The 25,528-nt window shown below is 40.0% G+C and overlaps 1 protein-coding gene across 1 annotated transcript; it reads left to right on the forward strand.

The window, feature by feature from the left end:
• The first annotated feature begins 654 nt into the window (after window positions 1–654).
• On the forward strand, window positions 655–25,255 carry LOC134659459 (zinc finger protein 44-like). Its single transcript, XM_063515101.1, has 13 exons — window positions 655–1,026; window positions 3,254–3,952; window positions 4,049–4,199; window positions 5,357–5,486; window positions 6,802–6,869; window positions 9,665–9,867; window positions 11,275–11,396; window positions 17,118–17,398; window positions 18,671–18,752; window positions 19,148–19,436; window positions 23,393–23,604; window positions 24,170–24,239; window positions 24,749–25,255. The coding sequence occupies exons 2-13, from the start codon at window positions 3,266–3,268 to the stop codon at window positions 25,253–25,255; spliced, it is 2,802 nt and encodes a 933-aa protein (XP_063371171.1). The 5' UTR covers window positions 655–1,026; window positions 3,254–3,265.
• The last annotated feature ends 273 nt before the right edge of the window (window positions 25,256–25,528 follow it).

Here is a 25,528-nt window from a genome sequence, read left to right on the forward strand (position 1 = left end):
TGTGCTTGTGTGTGTGATGATGTGAGAAAGATGGAGGAGTAGGAGAGATGTTATGTGGTTGTGTGTTGTTCTTCCAATAAAAATAGAGCAGAAGATTGTCTTCATCGCTGGAGCTAGACATTGTCGCACCAATGTTGTTCCGCAAATGACACAAAATAGTCTCATTTGCGTAGCACCGTGTGCGGAAACGAGTAGCATACCAGTAGGCGATCATGGTTTGCATCTCAGTCGCGTAGCATTTGAATAGTCTCGTGAGAGAAGGGCCTGAGAAGTATGTAGGAAATACAATTTGACTGTATTCTATTCTGTAAGTTCTTGATTAATTAATATTCGAGTTTTATCTATATCCCTGTATAAAGTAAGTAGTCTAAGTAATAATAATATATAATAGTCTGGGATTTATATTACAAACATAAACGTAAGTAATGTTTCAATATTAATTGAATAAAAACCACTAAGGTGCTCAGACTGCTCATTTGCTCAGCGAGTATACCAAAAGTATTATTAAAGTAAAGCCCCAACTCAACACACGCTACGGCCGCGTCCTAAATATACGTACTTCTCGTTCTTTAATATTGCAAACGAAAGTGACGCAACCATACAAAGAGAACACAAGCCACAAAGTGAACCTAAAGAAGGAAGAGAATCAAAAAATAAATAACGAATGAGTCCTCTGTGAGTTTGAATGAGAATAAATTCCATGGTAACGCTTTAATATTAAAAAAAAAATCAATAATAATGCGAATAGGGTAAAAATATTTTTTAATAATGGTAACATTAAAATGACGGCCATGGTAGTTCGGTCACGCGAAAAAAATGTGAATTTGTGATTAAATTTTTCATTGTTTTAACTAAGCTATTTAGTTTAAAATCGCGATAATTTTGCAAATGAACTGTTCAAGATGTGCCCTATAGGTTATGTGTGCGTGATCGAGTGAGTTTTGGAGGGAAATCAAGAGTTATTCACCACGCACGTACAGTGTTGTTAAAAAAAGTGTGTTTTTTTGTATCAAATGTCCGTCATAGGTACGTTTTTTACCTTCATAAGATATCGATTAGCTCTCTGGGCCGTACAGCGGCACTCCGGGCTCGCTGTGAGCTTATTCTGAGCTTTTAAAGCCTTTGTTTACATAATTCGTTAACTTTTTTCGCGTGTATGTAAACAAATCTAGCGTAATATGTTATTGCTGATGTGGCTGTGGAGTTTTAATCGCGATTATTGTTGTAATCGGCTCATTGCCGAGGACAAATGATCGTGTGAAACGGTTTTATACTTACAAGCGCGTGTTGCGTGTTTATTCTGTGTTGTTAGTGCTATTCTGGTATTTATTACGTACTTATTAAAGTATATTATTGTAAGTGAACGTTTAGTACGTATAATTAGTATGGGATCTTTGTTGATAATTGGTTTGTATGGCGATAAAGCTAAACATATAAAATATCAACAAGGTATTATTGAAAATTAAATGTCACTTCCATTTGTAGATAAAATAAATTGATCACACATTGATTAAATAAATAAATATTTTAGGACATTTTTGCTACATTTTTAGACGGATCGAGCTAGTTCCAGTAAGATCAATAAGGTTTGTGTTGTTGGTACTAGATGATATGAATAATATATAGTAATTTATAAATTACTTAAATACATAGGCAACATCCATAACTCGGGAACAAATATTTGTGACTAACACAAATAACTGCTCTCACCAGGATTGAACCCCGGGATTTCCTGCTTTGTAGGCAAGTCACTACCAACTAGGCTAGGAGGCTATCAGAGCCAAAATTAAATGTTACTGGTTTATTTTAATTTGCAGGTTTTTCTATGTTTTATTAAACATTGATCACATATTTTTAATATTAACTCATATTCATTTGTCATCTGAATTTATAAAGTTTTGATGCTATATAACCTACACCAAAACATTGGCCGTACATTTACTTGTAGTAGTAGTTTACCTTGACTACTATGTAAAAACTGGTTCCATGAATATTTTCTATCTGAAATAAGTTTGCTTATTTTTTGTCTCTCCTAGGTAGAGTACGTAATTTATATGACTGAATTTGTGTGCTAGATTTACACTGTGCCAGTACAGTCAGCAGCAATAGTTGCTAAGCGGGCGAGGTGTTCACAATGATCTTGACGCGACTTTATTGTTAAGAGAATAAGAGCACGTCAAGGTAATTTTGAACACCTCGCCCGCTTAGCAACTTCTGCTGCTGACTGTACCTTGGTTAACAAGTTATTGTAAACTTTTCCTATTTTGTAAAATACCATCAACAAACTGAGATTCAATGTTGTCTGATAATACTCGTTTAGTTGTACCTATTTATTTTGGATGAAAGTTAATCTTAAATGTTGTATGGAAAGCTAATTTTTTAAAATGTTCCACACATAATGGTAATATCATGGTAAGGCGTTAACTGTAATATTAATAATTACCAAGTTATTCAATTAAATCTCATCACTAATGAGTTTTATGAGTTATTAGTATTGCCACTAACAATACATATTATCTAAAGGGGCCCACCATAGACTAGGAATCCTCTAGACGAAGTTTAGAGCAATTATTTCATGAAACCGATGCTGCCAAAAATACGGGGGTGCGGGGGGACTAGGTGAGCGAATCCCGGGCCGTGATTGGTCCATTCAAAGACACGGACCAATGACGGCACGGGATTGACTCGAAGATGGAGTAAAACTACCGTATAAGTGGCAGAGGGGGTAGCATTACTATGCTCAGTCTAGAGGATGTCTTGTCTGTGGGAACCACTGATTAACAGTCCGCTGGTCGGTATCAACCTGTCAGTTAGAACAAAAATTTGACAGTTCCGAACAACTGACAGGCCGATACCGCCCGGCGGACTTTTAATCAGTGGGCCACTTTAAAACACTTTGTTTTTAATAAACCATAAAGGGCGATTTTTAATTGTTTATGGTTTTTCACATTTAAAATTATGCTTTTAAATTATTTCGTAAAATAGAGTAAAGTCAAAGAATTTAATTTCCGTACCTTTTCGTACCTTGTTGCAGTAATAATCAATATGAAAGTCACAAGAAAAAGGGAAACTGCCTTGTCTATGGAGAGAAAATATCACAACTTTATATTTTTGAGCAATTTAATTGTTACTTTGAGAGTTTTTACAATTTTAAGTAATCATTTATCTTATGGACTAATCTAATATTTATGTAATAGATAAGGCCGCCTTGTAATTGACTGACAGACTAATACATAACAAATCTAACTTCCAGATACCCACCAAAATGGATCAAAACATGGCGGAATTGGATCCGCTCAGCACATATGACTACCCCCCCTATGGTTACCAGCACATGCACTACCCCTACTCTTACGAGATAAAGCTAGAACAACCGCTAGCTCACTACGCTAATCTAGCAGCTAACATACAAAACCAAACTCAGCCAGTCAACAATATACCTCCCGTAGCTCAAGATACATTCAAAGATACTAATACAAATAGTAATACAAATACTGTACAAGAAGCTACAAGCAGTCAAGTACAAGAAGAGAAACCGGTGTTCGATCTAAATAAAGTTAAAAAAGAAGGCGGAAAGAAAAGCAACTACTGGTCACAGAAAATCACAGACGAAAACTTCCCTTTTTACGCCTGCGCGCTATGCAACGTTAGCTACAAGCTACTAAGAGACTTAGATTCCCATCTAGTCGACCATAAAGAGAGACTCACTAGCTATGATCTGCGGATGAAAAATAAAAAAAAGAAGAAACAGTTGAAAAAGGAACAGAAAAAGCTGAAAAAGTTGAAAAAAGAAGTTAAGCAAGAGGATATAGAAATTAAACCGGAGGATGGGTATATTGGGAATGAAAAAGCGGCAGATTTTGTTGAGAACACGTTAAATACTGTAGCTGCAGAGATTACCCAAAATAATGATAATGTAAACGCCAATGTGAATCATGAAACTGAGAATAAAGTAAATAATGAAACTGTGAATAAAGTTGATGTTAATGTAAATAATGGAACTGTGAATAAAGTTGATGTTAATGTAAATAATGGAACTGTGAATAAGGTTGATGTTAATGTAAATAATGGTAAAACTGGAGAAGCGGAGAAGGAGGTGGAGTATAATAAGGATTTGGAGAAGATATACAAATGTTCTGCGTGTAATAAGCAGTTTTCATTAAGTTACTACTTGAAACTACATGTCAGATCTCACACGGGTAAGTTTTACGAGCTTTTATAATATTTACGTCACCCTAGGCCCGTAAGTGGGATTTTCTTCCCGCTACGCGAGGAGAAAATCTCACTTCCTGGCCAAGGCAAGACGTAAAACTTTAGACAAACCACGGGCGGTAATTCGTAAAGCCCCAGATCGCATATTTATGACACCTGCGTCCTAATTCACCTCCCTAGGTATGTAATGTACTGTTGTGACATTCCACGAGTAAAGGTACTTTATGGCGGTCGACGCTTACATTATTAATTTATTAACTATACTAATGCAGTGCCACGCGACGCAAGCGCCGACCGCCATAAGGTACCTTTACCCGTGGAACGTCACATTTTTATGCCGAAATCGAAACCGGTCGGACACTACAAATACTACTAAACCCAACTCAACATATGTTATACAGAATTAGACACTAATATAATAGAATCTGCTTAATATGATCATGTTTAATACGATTTTCTATGGATTACGCCATTTTGCACGGTTTACACCAGGGATGTTGCGAATATCCGCATCCGGAACCGCGGAACTTCCGCATTATTTTCAACATCTGCATAAAATCAATGCGGAGTTTAATGCGGATGCGGATGTGGTACAGGAACGTTAGCATCGGCGTAAGGGCTAGACTGCTAGGTAATTTAGTCATTAGCCAAAAAACCTATTAGAAATGAGCAGTCAAGCGTGAATGGGACTTAATGTACAGAACCCTTGGAACGCAAGCCCGACTCGCACTTGCCCGGTTTTTTGAAATAAAAAAAATTAATACATCACTGGCTCAGTGACCCAAAGAGGATCTTGGCCTCTGACACAGGAGAGCGCCACTCTGCCCTATTCTGCGCCACTTCGCGCCAGTTGGGTATTCCGAGGGCGGACAGGTCTTTTTGGATTGAATGTAATATTTAACGTTTTTTATGTACCTATCTTGACATCCGCATCCGCGGATGTGAGCCTTTAAAAATCCGCATCCGTGGATGTCAAAAAATCGGCATCCGCAACATCCCTGGTTTACACCTGTCCTTAAGGGTGGTATTCCACCTGTCTAATTTCTTTGTCCAATGCCATTGCGTCTCACTCTCTCAAGCAAAATGTGAGGCGCAAATACACATTGCACAGAATACCACCCTTAACTAGTTATCCTAATTTCAGACGAAAAACCATACACCTGCGCCGAGTGCGGCCAGTCGTTTATAACTGCGAGCAAACTGGGGCGACACAACAAGCGTATACACCTCGCCATCAAGTACCAGTGCCGGATATGCTACAAGATATTTACCAGGTAAACTATACAATATTTCACTAGACTTAATCGGCCTGTCAGTTAGAACAAAAATTTGACAGTTCCGAACAACTGACAGGCCGACACCGTACGGCGGACTGTTAATCAGTGGGCCCCTTTATATCGACCGGGATATGAACCGTGATTACCTTTTGTATTGTTGAAAATGTCCGTTGGTAACGTCATAGAGAAATATAGTAAGACAAGTGCTCACTCCATACCAGGGATCGGAACCGGTTTTATGCAAAAACATCGAAATAACCATATTATTCGAATTATTTTATACTCGAAATGTAGGACTCAGTTGTGCCCAATTAGAAATGAAGTAATTAGCAAAGAACGAAAAAATACCGTTTCCGTTCCCATACAAAAAATACCGGTATCCGGTCCCTGATGATGAAAACTGATGTATGGAGTCCATACATCAGTTTTGATACCAAAAAGACTATTTCAGTGTCTATATCTAGCATCGAGTAGCGGAACTCTCAGTACTGGTACTTGACAATAGATGTAGCACCGACCGGAAAGTCTTATGTTGTTGAGCATTAGACTTTCCGGTTGGTGCTACATCTATTGTCAAGTAGCAGTACTGAGTTCCGCTACTCGATGCTAGATGTAGATACTGAAATTATTAGTCTTTTTGGTATCAATACTGATGTATGGAGTGAGCACTCTTGTCTTACTATATTTCTCTATGACGTTACCAACGCATATTTTCAACAATACAAAAGGTAATCACGGTTCATATCCCGGTCGATATAAAGGGACCCACTGATTAACAGTCCGCCGGACGGTATCGGCCTGTCAGTTGATCCGAACTGTCAACTTTTTGTTCTAACTGACAGGCTGATGTCGTCCGGCGGACTGGTAATCACTAATCAGTGGGCCCCTTTAAGGCCCGGCCATACAAGAAAATAATTCATAATTTGAACAAACTTTTGTAAAACTAAAGTAGAATATTTTAAAGATAATACCTACGTTTGGTTTTAGTCAAAAGATAGTAGTTTTAAAGTTTAGTGACATTTTGTAAATAACGTGTGTAAGTAACGTGAAAAATATTCCTAGATTGTTTTTTCTTATAGGTTTTCGTACGGACCTGTACATAGGGGCCGCCACTAGCACAAACAGTCAACAAACCGCCTTGATGCATCAATGTCATATTTATTTGTAACAATAATCTGTAAAAACTAGTCAAAAACTGTTTATGGCATAGTATAGGTCTATATACAGTTTACTCTTAGGTTTACAGTTTGCGCCAGTGCTGCACTCTGGCGGCAGAACATTGCGGTAATACTCCCTAATATTTTAATTTCAGGTTCGAGTATCTGACGCGCCATTTTGACAAAAAACACGCCGAAGACAAACTGGACGGGGAGCCTTATGGTTAGTTCTGTTTATTATCTTATCATAAGGATAAGGTAAGATAATTATCACAAACTAGCGACCCGCCCCGGCTTCGCACGGGAAACAAATTATACACTTAAACTCTAGAATCAGTCTATTGATAGGTGAAAACCGCATGAAAATCCGTTCAGTAGTTATTGAGTTTATCGCGAACATACAAACAGACAGACGCGGGGGGACTTTGTTTTATAAGGTGTAGTGATTCGTATACTAATAACTGGGCTGTTATGTAAAATTCAACCTTATGGATATGTATTTAAGAGGAAAGGCACGAGGAAGGTCACGCCACTGCTTCTGCATACAATACAAACGCTGTCCCCATTTTCCCCTTTGGCTACTAACATTATATGTAGAAAACATTTTTATGTAATGTCATAGAGAAATAAGTAAGCATAGAGCTCGCAAGTATTGTTACCAAAAAGACTATTATGTTCGCAGTCGACATCTAGCGTTAAGTAGCGGAATAGGCTACATGACTAATTTTTTTTTATAGTATCAATCATAGAATTAATATGACTAGAACAACTGTCAATCTTCAAAAGTGCGACCAAAAATGAAATGCAAGTGTGTGCGTAAATTGTCTATGTGAGATCAAAAATAGTGATGTCATGTTACAACATATTAATAATCTGTCGATGTTTGATTGCTTTATCGACTACTTTTTCAAATGTGTTATTTTAAACTTTAAAATTCTACGACATTATGACGTATAAATAACACTTGCACTGCGTGTGCTATCAAAATCGTTGCAGACTTATCTTAATGTAACTCTTACTGTGTTGGAAAGTGAAGTTTAAATTTACCGCTAAACATGAGCACCTTCAAAAAGGTATAACAATCGTTATTATTTGAAGTCGGTTATAAAAGCTAATATCTTAATGATGTCTTGTGAAGAAATAATTACATAGCTATTAATATACCGACAAGTTATCGATACTGTCATATGAACATTTTGTCAAGCCCTAGCGTAAAGTAACAGGTTATGTTTTTACACAAAATATTTTAAATTATAGACTAATATGATAAAATATTAGCACACAAAGGAAGAAAAACTTATAATGAACTTTATAAACCGGCTTCCTACACTTTTTACGCTGTTAATTTGACAAAATATCGTTATGAAAATTTCGCTCGGAATATCATAAATCCTCTGAAATGAGTATTTCCTTGGATTATTTGGCACTGTAACACTGAAATCCGGCACACTACAAGACACCATCTTCACTAAATTACTTTATTTATTACTTTTCGTCCTAATCCGTGTATATTTTTCAATTTGAAAATTACCGTGATACGCTCTTGGCCGTCCGCGGCCGTCGTCAAACTCAAAACTGACTTTTTCGCACGCATGGGATGTTCATATACGTGATGGCTTCCCTTTCGCACACTTAAGCTGTCTGTCAAGCGCGAGCGCGAATTGTATGTCTGTGGTATCAATCGATCGGGTTTGTTTCTAGGATCAAATGTCTATATGGGACCCATTGCATTAAAGTAACACAAAAGTCACAGAAATTGTAGTCAAAGTCCGACAGTCGCACTTCACTCGCGAAACGCCCTATACAAAACGGCCAGAGGCCGTGACGTCATCGCCCATCTTGTAGTATGGACAAAACAAGAAAATTGCGTTTTTGTCGGTGAAATGTTGCGTTTATGTATATAGTTACTATACAATATTTTTTTGGATGAAATGTAAGGAATCGAATGGTACCCCCTTACTTTTATCGTTTTTGGAAGTTAAAGAAAACTTAAATTTTGAAACTTTCAGGTCCTGTAATTTTGTAATTTTTCAATACTTTATTTTAATATCCACATTATTGTGATAAATTGCTCGTTTGCTATCTATTTTACTAGATTTTGTTATAAAATTCAACATGTGTCATCATCCCTATTATCTGTACTGCTACTCGACAATAGATGCCGCGAGGAACGGAAAGTCTAATGCTCAACAATTTTCAGTTAATTAAATAAATATTAGGGGACATCTTACACAGATCAACCTAGCCCCAGCTAAGCAAAGCTTAAATTTAAAAGTGGAAAAATTACTGTCTTGGGTGAGACTCGAACTCACGGCCTCTGGATAGCATCGATCGCAGACGTTTCTGCTTGTTAAAATTAAAAAATAAGCAAAGCTTGTACTATGGGTGCTAGGCGACGATATACATACTTATATAGATACGTATACTATCACTACATAGTATAAAACAAAGTCTCTTACCTGTCTGTCTATATGTATGCTTAGATCTTTAAAACTACGCAACGGATTTTGATGCGGTTTTTTTAATAGATAGAGTGTTCAAGAGGAAGGTTTATGTATAATTTGTTAACCCGTGCGAAGCCGGGGCGGGTCGCTAGTACACATATAAAACACCCATGACTTAGAAACAAATACATTAATCACAATTGTGATAAATTATATTTAGATTTAGTTACAAAATTAGACATGTTGTCAACAATACTATTTAATTTCACCCCACAGACAAATACATAAGTAGAGTGCTCACTCCATACATTGGTTTTAGTACCAAAAAGACTATTAGCATCTAGCATCGAGTAGCGGAACTATCAGTACTGCTACTTGACAATAGATGTAGCCACCGACCGGAAAGTCTTATGCTGTTGAGATAAGACTTTCCGGTCGGTGCTACATCTATTGTCAAGTAACTGTAACTGTAACTGATAGTTCCGCTACTCGATGCTAGATGTAGACACTGAAATTAATAGTCTGAACTGATGGAGTGAGCACTCATGTCTTACTATATTTCTCTATGCCACAGACTACAACGCTATCTTGCCCTACCTCAAAGAACTAGAGGAACAGCTCCGAGAGAAGGCCGAAGCCGAAAGCAAACCCAAGACAGAAGAATTATGGAGCGACTGGCCGGAGATGGATCAAGCGCTGATGCAGGACAGGAATGACCTGGATGACAAGAAAGACTTCGCTATGAACCATCTGGACATAGTCATGGACGATGTCAAGGTGAGGTCGAGTAACTCGAGGCAGGTAATCCCTAATCTTGGTAAAAATTAGTGTTTTATCTCAAAACAAGCCGAGAGCTGTGGAGCGACTGGCCAGAGATGGACCAAGCGCTGATGCAGGACAGGAACGACCTGGATGACAAGAAAGACTTCGCTATGAACCATTTGGACATAGTCATGGACGATGTCAAGGTGAGGTCGAGTAACTCGAGGCAGGCAATCCCTAATCTTGGTAAAAATTTGTGTTTTATCTCAAAACAAGCCGAGAGCTGTGGAGCGACTGGCCGGAGATGGACCAAGCGCTGATGCAGGACAGGAACGACCTGGATGACAAGAAAGACTTCGCTATGAACCATTTGGACATAGTCATGGACGATGTCAAGGTGAGGTCGAGTAACTCGAGGCAGGCAATCCCTAATCTTGGTAAAAATTAGTGTTTTATCTCAAAACAAGCCGAGAGCTGTGGAGCGACTGGCCGGAGATGGACCAAGCGCTGATGCAGGACAGGAACGACCTGGATGACAAGAAAGACTTCGCTATGAACCATTTGGACATAGTCATGGACGATGTCAAGGTGAGGTCGAGTAACTCGAGGCAGGCAATCCCTAATCTTGGTAAAAATTAGTGTTTTATCTCAAAACAAGCCGAGAGCTGTGGAGCGACTGGCCGGAGATGGACCAAACGCTGATGCAGGACAGGAATGACCTGGATGACAAGAAAGACTTCGCTATGAACCATCTGGACATAGTCATGGACGATGTCAAGGTGAGGTCGAGTAACTCGAGGCAGGCAAACCCTAATCTTGGTAAAAATTAGTGTTTTATCTCAAAACAAGCTGAAGAGCTGTGGAGCGACTGGCCAGAGATGGACCAAGCGCTGATGCAGGACAGGAATGACCTGGATAACAAGAAAGACTTCGCTATGAACCATCTGGACATAGTCATGGACGATGTCAAGGTGAGGTCGAGCAACTCGAGGCAGGCAATCCCTAATCTTGGTAAAAATTAGTGTTTTATCTCAAAACAAGCTGTTGAGCTACTGGCCGGAGATGGATCAGAACGACTTTGCTATGAACCTGGACATAGTCATGGATGATGTCAAGGTGAGCTTCGTTTACAGTGCGAGTGAAGCGAGGTCGTTTAGTAACTCGAGGCAGGCAATACCTAGTTATTTAGTGTTTTTCTCAAAACAAGTCCAAACAGCTTACCATTTCACGTTTAAAGTATAAGGCCCACTTGCACCATCCCACTAACCCGGGGTTAACCGGTTAAATTAAACCGTTAATATCAGTCTCAAATTGTACTGGTAACCACGGTAACTACAGGTTTAACCGGTTAACCCGGATAGTGGGATGGTGGCATGTGGCCCTTAGATTTTTTTTGAAAGTGAGGAAAATATCCTATTCCAGGTGCCAGTAGAAACGATGGAGACAGAGATGGAGATAGAGATCAAGGTGGAGAAAGAGCAGGACAACGACGACTTGCACGACGATCTGCCTGACAACGATCACGACAATGTTAAAGATGAAAGGTCAGTCATTTTTTTTAAATAAAGGGCTGACTTTCAATACGCCAATTTGTTAAACCATAGAGAAAAAGATACATACATTGCTCACTCCATACATCAGTTTTGATACCAAAAAGACAATTATTTTCATAGTCGACATCAGGGATGTTGCGAACATCCGCATCCGCATCCGCAACCGCGGAACTTCCGCATTATTTTCAACATCCGCATCCGCATAAAATCGATGCGGAGCTTATGCGGATGCGGATGTCGAACAAGTCGGTACAGGAACGTCTTAGCGGCGGCGTAAGTGCTAGGTAATTTCGTCATTAACTATAACGAAATCGTCTAGATCCAGAAAAGTTGGCGAAGTTACTGTTTATTAAATATAGTCTGTCAAGCCGGATATGTCAGTAGCAATGTAAAGCAAACTAAAGTATGGTATCCCTAGGAAACGAACAAAAAGCAGCAATGTACATCGAACATCGATGAAATGTTATAGCCGGTTTAAACTCTCGCGCGAGCCACGAGACGAGCCGCGAGCCGCGCCACGAGACGCGAGTGTAAGCGGTGGGCTCGCGGCTCGTCTCGTGGCTCGCAAGCTCGTCGAGCTAATATAATTTAAACACTAACGGCACGGCATAAGGTTTATAACCGAATGACAAGCCGAACGCGAGTGTAAGCGGTGGACTCGCGTCTCGTGGCGCGGCTCGCGGCTCGTCTCGTGGCTCGCGCGAGTCTAAATCGGCTATAAACAAAACAGTTCCACAGATAAGATATAAATGACACGCGATTTTAGAATACTTCAAACGTAGTGTTGCTAACCCGCGATTTTTCAAATCTGCCGCCTTTTTCTACTGACAAGATTTGCTTGAACGAGTATATAACGCACCTATATTCTTGCTCAAATACTAAACATTTTTTTAAATAAAAAAATACTAAAAATGTAATATTTGACGTTTTCTAAGTACCTAATCTTGACATCCGCATCCGCATCCGCATCCGCGGATTTGAGCCTTTAAATATCCGCATCCGCATCCGCGGATGTCAAAAAATCTGCATCCGCAACATCCCTGGTCGACATCTAGCATCGAGTAGCGGAATTATCAGTACTGCTACATCTATTGTCAAGTAGCAGTACTGATAATTCCGCTACTCGATGCTAGATGTCGACACTGAAAATAATAGTCTTTTTGGTACCAAAACTGATGTATGGAGTGAGCACCCTTGTCTTACTATATTTCTCTGTGGTTAAACGTTGAGTGTTAGTTCAATTAACTACCGGCCTACGCATATAGAAATATAAGTAAAGAAAGTGTGGTAACTCCATACATCAGTTTTCTTACCAAAACGCGAGTTATTTCGTAGTCGACATCTAACGTCAAGTAGCGGACATTATCAGTTCTGCTAGTTGACAATAGATGTCGCGGCAAACAAAAACTGTAATGCTTGACAATTTTTACCTAATATTATAACCGGATTAACCGGTACTCTATTCAACTCCTTCTGCTAATATTATTAGTTGTAAATTGTTTTAGTAGTACATTTTTCGTCAGTAGCGAAACTAGTGATATCTGGTGTCAAGTAGCGGTACTGATAATTCCACTACTTGACGTTAGATGTCGACTACGAAATAACCCGCGTTTTGGTAAGAAAACTGATGTATGGAGTTACCACTCTTTCTTTACTTATATTTCTCTATGCGCCTAGGCGTCAAACTGGATGCCGCCGTTTAATGAATTGCCGAGGCAACTAATTAGCAGATAGCTGCGATCATATATCACATGGTCCTTTTATCGGTCGGTTTAAAATTCCGAAGATTGTAAACCGTGGACGGTTCTCAACATGAATCTAGTATTATATTAAACTGGATTGGGCATGAGTGGTGGGGATAACTGACAGAACGGGATAGTCTTATGTACCTTTCAGTAGGAGTAGCAGCGAAAGCGCTATTATTGTTTGTCCTTGTCACAGTCTCACATTTTTTTAAATTCCCCACCATACATTAGTATGGATTATTATGGTGGGCAACAAATAAATTCGACCAATCATAGCGTCGCATTGCGTATGTTTTGTCCCTCACGGAGGCACGATATGCCACTTCTATAGCAGGAAAGTTCACACTACTCTCCGATAGATAGCGCTGTCTGTACTTTAGATGGCGCTTACGTTGTGTTCCCTTAAATTGTATAAAGAATCGTACAATAAACGTTATAAATTTAGTGAAGTTCTATTTTAATTATACGATATTTTTGGGACGCATTCTCGTAAATACCAGCGAGGAATATGCGTTAAAGATAATGATAAAAGATAGTTTATTCAAGTAGGCATAATTACAATGCGCTTATGAACGTCAAATAAAGCTACACCGGCTCCAACCCTACACCTCTGCCCCGAGAAGATTTAAATCCCCCTTCAATTGGAGGAGGGTATCCCAATATGGGACCGGCAACAAACTCGACAAACTTTGATTACAAGCTTTTACCTATTTAACTTGCATTGTATGTATTAAGTATTAACCAAACAGCATAGATAGTATAGAGGGATCCTGCCATAGTAAATGCCTAAAATGCCATCTATCGACACACGATTAAAACTCAAAATGAAAATGTATAAAACTATCAAAAAAATGTATATATATGGATAAATGATTTTATTATTTTTATATAGTTTTGACCCATGTTATTTCACTGATACCATAGAGAAATATAGTAAGACAAGAGTGCTCACTCCATACATCAGTTCAGACTATTAATTTCAGTGTCTACATCCAGCTTCGAGTAGCGGAACTATCAGTACTGCTACTTGACAATAGATGTAGCACCGACCGGAAAGTCTTATCTCAACAGCATAAGACTTTCCGGTCGGTGCTACATCTATTGTCAAGTAGCAGTACTGATAGTTCCACTACTCGATGCTAGATGCTAATAGTCTTTTTGGTACTAAAATTGATGTATGGAGTGAGCACTCTATGTATTTTTTTCTCTATGCTGATACCTATGTGTTAAAATTGCTAAATATGAAACGGTGTCGTCAGCGCCATCTAGCCGAGCATATGCCAAAGGTGTGTGCGTCATCTATCCGAGAATGAGTTTTTCTTGATTTCCGAGGCACGTTTTTTCCTTAGACTTTATACGGAGTTACATAGGTATGTCTTTGATATGTATGTTTGTACGGGTCAAATCTTGCAAGTTAAATTTGACCCACTTCCCGGTTTCCGATGAAGCTGAAAATTTATATACGTGTGTAAGTCGGGTGACAATGCAATATTATGGTACCATCGAGCTGATCTGATGATGGAGACAGGAGGTGGCCGTAGGATTAACTCTGTGATAAAACAACGCAACCTAATTGTGTTAGGGGTTTTTAGAATTGTCTCGATGAGTATTAGTTGTCTGTCGTAAGAAAAGTACAGTCAGCGATAAAAGCTTGTACCAAAAATGAAATTTTTGCCAAAAACATATTTTCTGTTTAGATTATGTGGATGATAACCGAAGGATAATTTAGCTAATAGGCGGTTATCACACTGGCGTTGCAATTCGAGACGAATTGGCGTTTACGGAACCCTATAAACCGGCCAATTGCGAGTAGGATTCGCGCACGAAGGGTTCCGTTACGCAAAAAACCGGCCAAGTGCGAGTCGGACTCGCGCACGGAGGATTCCGCACCATCAACAAAAAATAGAGCAAAACAAGCAAAAAAAACGGTCACCCATCCAAGTACTGACCCCGCCCGACGTTGCTTAACTTCGGTCAAAAATCACGTTTGTTGTATGGGAGCCCCACTTAAATCTTTATTTTATTCTGTTTTTAGTATTTGTTGTTATAGCGGCAACAGAAATACATCATCTGTGAAAATTTCAACTGTCTAGCTATCACGGTTCGTGAGATACAGCCTGGTGACAGACGGACGGACGGACAGCGGAGTCTTAGTAATAGGGTCCCGTTTTTATCCTTTGGCAGAGATGCGATTTATTTGAAATACTTCTATTTAAAATGCAAATACAAAATGCAAAATACCTATTTTGTATTTTGCATTTAAATGCCTTTTAGTAAAAAACATTTTGTATTTTATTTGAAATACTTTTCGAGATGTATTTTGCATTTTTAATATTCATTTCAAAATGCAAAATACTTTGTGATTAAGTTTAGCCAACATTACCAGTCAAACAAAATGAAATGAACGAATGACGCTTGTATTGCCGAATTTGACCGATAGAGGGGCCTGCTAGCGGGAGGCGCCAGCGCCAGGTATTGTTAAAAAGCGTAATAAATAAAAATTGATGTTTATTTCTTTCACATACACACTGCCTGTAAATCTTAATTTAGTGCATGGTGCATGCTAATTGCTATTAGCAAACTTAATTTCGTATGCCCTTGGGTACGACATAGTGGAACAATTTTTCTTTTTTACCATCATATGCAATATCATGTTGTGTACACCTATGATCGACGAATAAAGCATTTGTATTTTGTATTTGTATTTTTTTTTTTCACTTTTTAAAAATACCAGTCCAGTTGTTATTAATAAAAGAAAAGTGTAATAATAATAAAATAAGAACTAGATGCACAATCAATCGAAATAAATGGCCACACAAGTCACAAAATGGAGCCATGGCTCTCTTTTCGTTAGTCTAGTTTTTTACATTATTTTAAGTGAGTATTATTCTCTTTATTCATTTTTCGTCTTAAGTTAGGTTTTATTACAATATGGATATAAAATTAAAATATAAAAACACTTACAAAAACAATATAAAAATATTATAAAAAAACCTAACCTAGGGTGCCGCCAGCAGCGGGGCAAGGCCCAAGCTGGCGGTGGTCAGGGCCACAGAGAGAGGAACCGGCGGACTATCCGTGCCGTGTCCAAGATCACCGCCTTCTGCATCTGGCCCTTGATCCAACCACCTAGCGAGAGTCTCTCAAGATGTTGGTCGAGACTCTTCGCTATTAGACGAAGTATTATTATTATTAATAACAGAATTTATTGATACGCGTACTGATAAATATGACCAAAATGTCATGCATAAGGTGCCATGTTATTAGACGTTTTTGTTCGGCTCGGCATTGTGTCTCTATTTCTCACGACAAATACCTAAAATAAATAAAAATATCTGAGATTTGGTCAAAAGGTATTTTATTTTGAAAAAGTATTTTGAAAATACCTATTTTGCATTTCGCATTTGAAATACATAACGCAAAACTATTTGGTATTTTGCATTTGAAATAGTAAATCTGAAAAGTATTTTGCATTTTGTATTTAAATGCTTTTTTTAAACCATTTTGTACATCTCTGTCCTTTGGGTACGGAATCCTAAAAACGGCAAAAAAATCACGTTTGTTGTATGATAGATAGATAGATAAAATCTTTATTCAACCACAACTTACATGTTTTGTGACACAATAAATAAATAACAAGAGGCAAAAAGAAAGTTGACAAGAGACAAAAAGAAGAAAGCAACATACAATTTGTCACTAATAGCAGTAATAGCAATTTACATATTTATTTTACCTAAGTAGAGGGTCATGTGTTGTGGTAAAGAATAGGCGCTGACTCAGCATAGATATTGCGGAGACCGCAGCGCTGATCTTCCGTCAGAACCTTAAATAAACCTACAGTAATGAACGACCAGTGCAGACCAGTGCAGTATGGGAGCCCTACTTAAATATGTATTTTATTCTGTTATGTTTAGATTGACTACTGTATAATACTTTCTTCAATAACATTTGTATTTGTATTTTCCAGTTTATCAGACGAGGATTATTTCCCCTCCAACACTTGGGCGGAACCCCCCAGCATGGAGGCCGGGCCTCCCTCGCCGCCCGCGCGCGGCCGTCGCCCCAAAACAGACGGCCCCCTCACCTGCAAGATATGCGACAAGAAAATCAGCACGCACTCCTACATGAGGATACACTTGAGGACGCACACAGGGGAGAAACCATACAAGTGCTACATATGCAGCAGGGGGTTCATCACGTCGAGCAAGATGCATAGGCATGTTTTAACACACTCGGAGTCGTTTGACAGTGAGTACGGACAGTTTTGTTTAATAAATATGCTACTTAAGTACTATATGTGAGTATATGGACACACAGGGGAGAAACCATACAAGTGCTATATGCCGCAGGGGGTTCATCACGTCGAGCAAGATGCATAGGCATGTTTTAACACACTCGGAATCGTTTGACAGTGAGTACGGACAGTTTTGTTTAATAAATATGCTACTTAAGTACTATATGTGAGTATATGGACACACAGGGGAGAAACCATACAAGTGCTATATGCCGCAGGGGGTTCATCACGTCGAGCAAGATGCATAGGCATGTTTTAACACACTCGGAATCGTTTGACAGTGAGTACGGACAGTTTTGTTTAATAAATGTGCTACTTAAGTACTATATGCGAGTATGTTTGAGCACACACTGGGGAAAAACCATACAAGTGCTCATATGCAGCAGGGGGTTCATAACGTCGAGTAAGTTAACGCATTCGGAATCGTTTGACAGTGAGTGCGGACAGTTTTATTTAACACTAGCGACCCGACCCGGCTTCGCACGGGTTAACAAATTGAGTTTTAAAGATCTAAGCATACATAGGGACAGACAGACAGCGGGAAGCTTCTTTGTTTTATATTATGTAGTGAAGTATGCTACATTAGTATGCGGATACATTTATGGACACACGCTAGAGAAAAACCGTATACGTGTTATATCTGCAGTAGGAATTTATAACGTCGAATAAGTTGCATAGGCTTGTGTTAACGCACTCTGGGTCTTATGCCAGTACGTTTTTAAGCCTATTAAGTCTAAAAAAACCGGCCAAGTGCGAGTCGGACTCGCGCACGGAGAGTTCCGCACCATCAACAAAAAATAGAGCAAGAAAATCGTGTTTGTTGTATGGGAGCCCCCCTTAAATATTTATTTTATTTTTAGTATTTCTTGTTATAGCGGCAACAGAGATACATCATTTGTGAAAATTTCAACTGTCTAGCTATCACGGTTCATGAGATACACCTTGGTGACAGACGGACGGATGGACGGACAGCGAAGTCTTAGTAATAGGGTCCCGTTTTTTACCCTTTGGGTACGGAACCCTAAAAAATGATTGAATATTCAAATAAAATCAAACGATGGGTCATAGCTGTTAGTTAATATACATTTTGCGTCCAAATATTTTCAATAATGTTAATATCCAAAGAGGAAAATGAGGACTACGTTTTTATTAAAAAGCGATTTCGCGCGGTCGTCCAATTTCGTATTAAAGAAAATTTAACGAAATAGAAATTATGTAATTTACAGAAGACGGTGTCAAGATTGAAGTGGAAGTGAAGCTAGAGGGAGACGAAGCGACGAAAGAGGAAGATGGCGACATGGACACGAAGTAAGTGGTTTTAATTATTGTACCTACTTAATAGAAACATGGGTTAGCAGTACCGATAATTCCGCTACTCGACGCTAGATGTCGACTGTGAAAATAATAGGCGTTTTGGCAGTGGGGAGACTTTCGGGCAAACTCGGCTCCATTCGGCTCAGCATTGCTCCGAGCAACTATCAGGGTTGGCACCACTTGACGTCCTTTTGCGTGCACGACCACGGATAAGATTAAGACTTGAATTTTGACAACCCTGGCATAGTGCCACATTAGAAAGGGATATAATGATTCGTCCCTGAATCGCTGTCAAACTTCGGTCTTGTAGGAAGTGTCCTTTCTGTAATGTAATATTTTTTCTGTGGTTTTGGTCCGAAAAATGATGTATCTTATCTTTTATATTCCAGAAAAAAGGGCAAGACGAAAACGAAAAAGAAAAAAGGCGAAAGGAAGAAACGCGACTACCAGAAACGTCCGCACGCGTGCGAGTTCTGTCAGAAACGGTTCCTGCACCTGGAAATGCTGCAAGTTCACAAAAAGAGTCACGAAGGGGAGAGCGCTACTTTGAAGTGCTACTACTGTTTGGTGGATATAGAGGATGAGAACGGATTGAAAGAGCACGAGGCGACACACACGGGGCAGAAACCGTTTCTTTGTACGCTGTGCGGAAAGGGGTACAAGCGGAGAGAGACTATGGTGAGTAAACTAAGTAAAAAACTGTTCCTACATCTAGAAATGCTGCTAGTCACGAAGGGGAGAGCGCTACTTTGAAGTGCTACTACTGTTTGGTGGATATAGAGGATGAGACCGGCTTGAAAGAGCATGAGGCGACGCATACGGGGCAGAAACCGTTTCTGTGTACGCTGTGCGGAAAGGGGTACAAGCGGAGAGAGACTATGGTGAGTAAACTAAGTGAAAAACTATTCCTACATCTAGAAATGCTGCTAGTCACGAAGGGGAGAGCGCTACTTTGAAGTGCTACTACTGTTTGGTGGATATAGATGATGAGACCGGCTTGAAAGAGCACGAGGCGACGCATACGGGGCAGAAACCGTTTCTGTGTACGCTGTGCGGAAAGGGGTACAAGCGGAGAGAGACTATGGTGAGTAAACTAAGTAAAAAACTGTTCCTACATCTAGAAATGCTGCTAGTCACAAAGGGGAGAGCGCTACTTTGAAGTGCTACTACTGTTTGGTGGATATAGAGGATGAGACCGGCTTGAAGGAGCACGAGGCGACGCACACGGGGCAGAAACCGTTTCTGTGTACGCTGTGCGGAAAGGGGTACAAGCGGAGAGAAACTATGGTGAGTAAAAAGTGTTCCTACATATAGAAATGCTGCTAGTCACGAAGGGGAGAGCGCTACTTTGAAATGCTACTACTGTTTGGTGGATATAGATGATGAGACCGGCTTGAAAGAGCATGAGGCGACGCATACGGGGCAGAAACCGTTTCTGTGTACGCTGTGCGGAAAGGGGTACAAGCGGAGAGAGACTATGGTGAGTAAACTAAGTAAAAAACTGTTCCTACATCTAGAAATGCTGCTAGTCACGAAGGGGAGAGCGCTACTTTGAAGTGCTACTACTGTTTGGTGGATATAGAGGATGAGACCGGCTTGAAAGAGCATGAGGCGACGCATACGGGGCAGAAACCGTTTCTGTGTACGCTGTGCGGAAAGGGGTACAAGCGGAGAGAGACTATGGTGAGTAAACTAAGTGAAAAACTATTCCTACATCTAGAAATGCTGCTAGTCACGAAGGGGAGAGCGCTACTTTGAAGTGCTACTACTGTTTGGTGGATATAGATGATGAGACCGGCTTGAAAGAGCATGAGGCGACGTATACGGGGCAGAAACCGTTTCTGTGTACGCTGTGCGGAAAGGGGTACAAGCGGAGAGAGACTATGGTGAGTAAACTAAGTAAAATAATTCGAATCAGCCTACATATGAGTTAATTCGAATCAAGACTATGGCAGTTCGAATCAACTCGACCACTAGCTAACACGGCGAATGAATCGCCAACTCGCCGAGCCGAGTCAACGCTATCACACTGCTACTAAGGCCATTCAAAAATAAACCTTATATCGTAGCCCGAAGGCTCTTTTTACAACAACTGCCGCTCGATTCGCCGTCTCAACTCGAGTTGGTACTATGACCATTCAAAAATAAACCTTAATTCCGTGACCAAAGGTTCTTTTTACAACAACTGCCGCTTGATTCGCCATCCCAAGTATCCCAACTCGAGTGCACTGCTAGTATGGCAATTCAAAAATAAACCTTAATTCCGTGCCTTGAAGGTTCTTTTTACAACAACTGCCGCATAACTCGCCGTCTCAACTCGCTCCGCGCCTGTGCCTGTGACCTTGTCGCGAACCACGCGAATCGTCGAGTCGAGTCAACTCCATTTTGAATTCGAATCAGCGGCCGAATCAATTCGAATGATTCGAATTGAAAAAAGTGGACTCGTCGCATCGCTATTTTGGAGCGGTTCGGAAGTTTTCAGAGGGTTTCGGAAAAACATGGCGGGATCGTATCGCGTGATTCGCCATCTTGGTCGCACTTATGGCTGTATGTATCTGATTGATTGACTTCTCTCTCCACTCACTCGGGAACAATAGTCTACAGATCTACTGAGCGAAATGAGTGATATATATCACCGCGAGCGAAAGATATGAATCACTCTTTTCAACTCAGTGAGCGGTTTTGCGCATGTCTACTCCATACATCAGTTAGACTATTAATTTCAGTGTCTACATCTAGCATCGAGTAGCGGAACTATCAGTACTGCTACATCTATTGTCAAGTAGCAGTACTGATAGTTCCGCTACTCGATGCTAGATGCTTATAGTCTTTTTGGTACTAAAACTGATGTATGGAGTGAGTAATCGTATGTATTTTTTTCTCTATGGTCCAACATAGAAGGTAGCATCCTATAGATGTGCTATTCGCGTGCCTCCGTGAGGGACATAACATACGCAATGCGACGCTATGATTGGTCGAATTTATTTGTTGCCCACCATAATACATAGTAATTTATGGCGGGGAATAAAAAAAAATGTGAGACTGACAAGGACAAACAATAATAGCGCTTTCGCTGCTACTCCTACTGAAAGATACATAAGACTATCCCGTTCGGTCATTTCCCCCCACCCCTCATGCCCGGTCCAATGTGTGTTTTGTCTCACATTTTGCTTGAGAGAGAGAGTGAGACGCCATGAGATTGGACAGATGAATACCACCCTTACACATGTAGTAAATAATTATATTCCATCATTATTTCACCGAAACTTTGTCTTGCTATTTCAGTCAGTCTCGGTACAAAAAGTACTGAGGTTGACTGAAGTAGCATGACAAATACGACCGTTTCCGAGAAAATACGATGGAAAACAATTATGCGACAATATAATACAGATAGTATTTTATTGTTGACGGCCGATACAAATGGGCGTTTTTTTTTGTTGTCCCCTACACTTTTTTTTTAATTTGGGATTATTTCTATTCAGAATCACGAGCTCTTTCTATCCTAATAGGAGAAAAAAAAGTGTCCTAAGGTTTTTGTTTCCATTCCGTCACCATTTTTCATAGACTTTGTATGGCGGTCGCGAAATGGAAAGATCAAAAAATGTATGGAAATTTTAGGACACTTTTTTTCTCCTATTAGGATAGAAAGAGCTCGTGATTCTGAGTAGAAATAACATAAAAAAACCCAAATTTGAAAAAAAATGTAGGGGACAACAAAAAAAAACGCCCAAATGGCCTACCGAGAAACGCGAAAATCCAAAATCCCCCCCTATCTACCCCTTTATCGCTCGAATATGCAAGAGTGATAGAGAGGTTAGATAACAAATTTCGACTCTCTCGTTTAGAAAACTTAGATTGTGACGGATTGTGGAAGTGGCACCCCCCTACGCAGACTTTTGCGTAATATTCCCTATTATCTCGAGTTGCCTGTTGAAAGAAAAGTGCAGTCAGCGATAAAAAGTATCAAAAGTGAATTTTTGACGTGATACCGTCTTATAAATCGATGAACACCGGTAGCATGCACGAAAAAGTGTCACGTTGTGGACAGATCTCCATGGTAACGTATAAAAGTATGCAATTTTTCATCAATGTTTTCTTATGAAGTTATCACGTAAAATTATCGTCCGTAAACCGACTTTACAGACAACCATATTTTTATTAAGTTGTACAACGGGACTTAATCGCGTATCTAAGTTTTAAGATTTACCTCCGACGTTTCGAGGACAGCGTTGTCCCCGTGGTCTCGGAGAAGACTGGCCTAAGTTGACATCAGCATCATCTAACCGCGCGAGTTTTTCGAACTACCCGCACTTGGTCTTGTTTATCCGCTTGAACGTTTTGCGCACTAGGGATGTCACTCTGTCGACACACAACACTAACGATATTCGATTTATCGACTGTCGATATTCGTTTACGCTTACATTTACTAATGACTGGATTCCATGTGGATGAGATCTTGAAACCCTCGTCCCGATTGAAATTACTATGTTTTTTTATTTATTTCAATGGCTTCCCGTACTTTCCTACTGTAGAAACGCGATACGCGATTAAGTCCCGTTGTACAATTTAATAATGTGTAAAAATCGTGAAAGTTTGAATCAGTGTTAACCATATTTTTGTCAATTTTTTTCCAGGTATACCACCGCAAAAACCACAAAAGCGAGAAGAAATTCATCTGCGACATCTGTTCGAAGACGTTTAACGCGCCGTGCAAGCTGCAGAGACACATCGTCAGCCACCGCGCGGACAAGTTCGTGCTGCGGTACGAGTGCCCCGTCTGCGCGCACATGTTCAACACCAAATACCACGTGCAGATGCATCTGTCCACGCATCAGAAGGAGGGGCTGTAAGTACACACGTCACTCCTCGCTGCACTCGTGGTCGCACCTAACTGCAGTGTGCGCGCACATGTTCAACACGAAATATCACGTGCAGATGCATCTGTCCACGCATCAGAAGGAGGGGCTGTAAGTACACACGTCACTCCTCGCTGCACTCGTGGTCGCACCTAACTGCAGTGTGCGCGCACATGTTCAACACGAAATATCACGTGCAGATGCATCTGTCCACGCATCAGAAGGAGGGGCTGTAAGTACACACGTCACTCCTCGCTTCACTCGGTGTCGCGACAAGTTCGTGCTGCGGTACGAGTGCCCAGTCTCTGCGCATGTTATGTTTAAAACTGAATATCGATATGCTGATGTTTTCTGTATGTCAGCAATTTTTTTTCTCGCAGAGCATAACTAAAGAAAGAAATAACCTGAACATACGGTTTAATGATACACTGTTACTCACACATTAGACATCAATCGTGAAATGCTCCTCGCTTCGCTCGGCGTCGCACCGTCCGACCTTGTACTCGCATTAAAAGTAACATGACTGTTATTAACGACATAATTTCTCGTTTACAGGATTTTAGAAGAGAACCGAAACGATATACTAGCCATGGTGCTGCAGAACGCACGCAAGATACCTAAACAGGTGAGGCTCAACTGCTTTTTACAAGCTTTTTATTAACTTGCAATATACAGTATGTAACTAGTATGTTTGTACGGGTCAAATATTGCAAGTTAACACATTCAGTGCCTAAAACCCGACTATCGGGTATTTAGGATTTCGTTCCCAAGTCGGGATCGTGGTACTACAGCTTTATATGACGAAATTGTTGTGGCCTGGCGCGGATGTCTTGTTTGGCTGGGTGGCAATGAATGTGTTAAGTGGGTGAATCAACTTTTAGCCATGGTTACGTTCTCCTGGGTCACTCTTTAAAACCTGATTTTTAGGCATTTAAATGCACCAAACACGCTTTTTTGTGATACTTATAAACCCTTTCCATTGAGGGTCGTCTACCAAGCGTGTCAGAAGAAGGTGGTGTACAATGTCTTCTAACAAACTATGCTACTATTGTCTCTTGGCTGACCGGACAGAATAACAACAAGAAGTAGTTGATCCACCCAAGTACTCACCACTTATTTAACCCTATTTTACAGGGAGACGCCCCAACCAACCTAGCCGACCTCATACCAGCCGACGAGCGAAGCCGCGTGTGCAACATATGCGGCGAAATGTTCCAACACTTCTACTACTTAGAGGAGCATTTGAAAAGCCACGGCTCCCGAATAGCCATCGAAGACGAAAATAAACAAGAGGAAAGAAAACACATATGCCAAGTATGTAATAAAAGTTTTAAACTACATTATTACTTAAAACTACACAGTTTCACACATACTAAGGAAAAACCTTACATATGTCAGCAATGCGGGAAAGGGTTTATAACGAAAGGGAAACTAAAAAGGCATTTAGAAACGCATTCAGGTCTTAAAAAGTACCAATGTCATATATGTTATAAGTTCTTTACGAGACCTAGCTATCTTAGGATACATGTGAGGACTATTCATGGGAACCAGGACTATAATTTTAGGGTAGGGTTTAGGGAAGGGAAGGATTTTGGGTTGGCTGCGCCCTTGCTGCCGGTTATGACGCAGTATAACGATTAGTGTATCCTGGGTTACTTTAAAAAAAATGTTTACTTCGAATTAAAATTACCAATTACAACCATATAACTACATATGGTTGTAATTCTAAAGCTAATTAAGCACAGACAGAATTAGGGTTTTTTTTGTCTCCTGAGTTACTTTTTAATACAATTTTTTATTAATTGATATTCCCATTATTATAACCATATACACATGGTTATAATTCTAAGGCTAATTCAGCACACAGAATTAGGGCGCTTGTCTCCTGGGTTACTTTTTAAGACTATTTTTTAT

This window comes from Cydia amplana, chromosome 25 (assembly GCF_948474715.1).
Source record: "Cydia amplana chromosome 25, ilCydAmpl1.1, whole genome shotgun sequence".
Classification (NCBI taxonomy): Eukaryota; Metazoa; Arthropoda; class Insecta; order Lepidoptera; family Tortricidae; genus Cydia; species Cydia amplana.

What these genes read in the sequence shown, in the direction of transcription:
- LOC134659459 (XM_063515101.1), top strand. Translation starts at nt 3,266, where the DNA reads ATGGATCAAAACATGGCGGAATTGGATCCGCTCAGCACATATGACTAC. An exon ending in ACATGTCAGATCTCACACGG is followed by an intron (nt 4,200 to 5,356) that starts GTAAGTTTTACG and finishes TCCTAATTTCAG; the next exon opens with ACGAAAAACCATACACCTGC. An exon ending in CACGCAAGATACCTAAACAG is followed by an intron (nt 24,240 to 24,748) that starts GTGAGGCTCAAC and finishes CCTATTTTACAG; the next exon opens with GGAGACGCCCCAACCAACCT.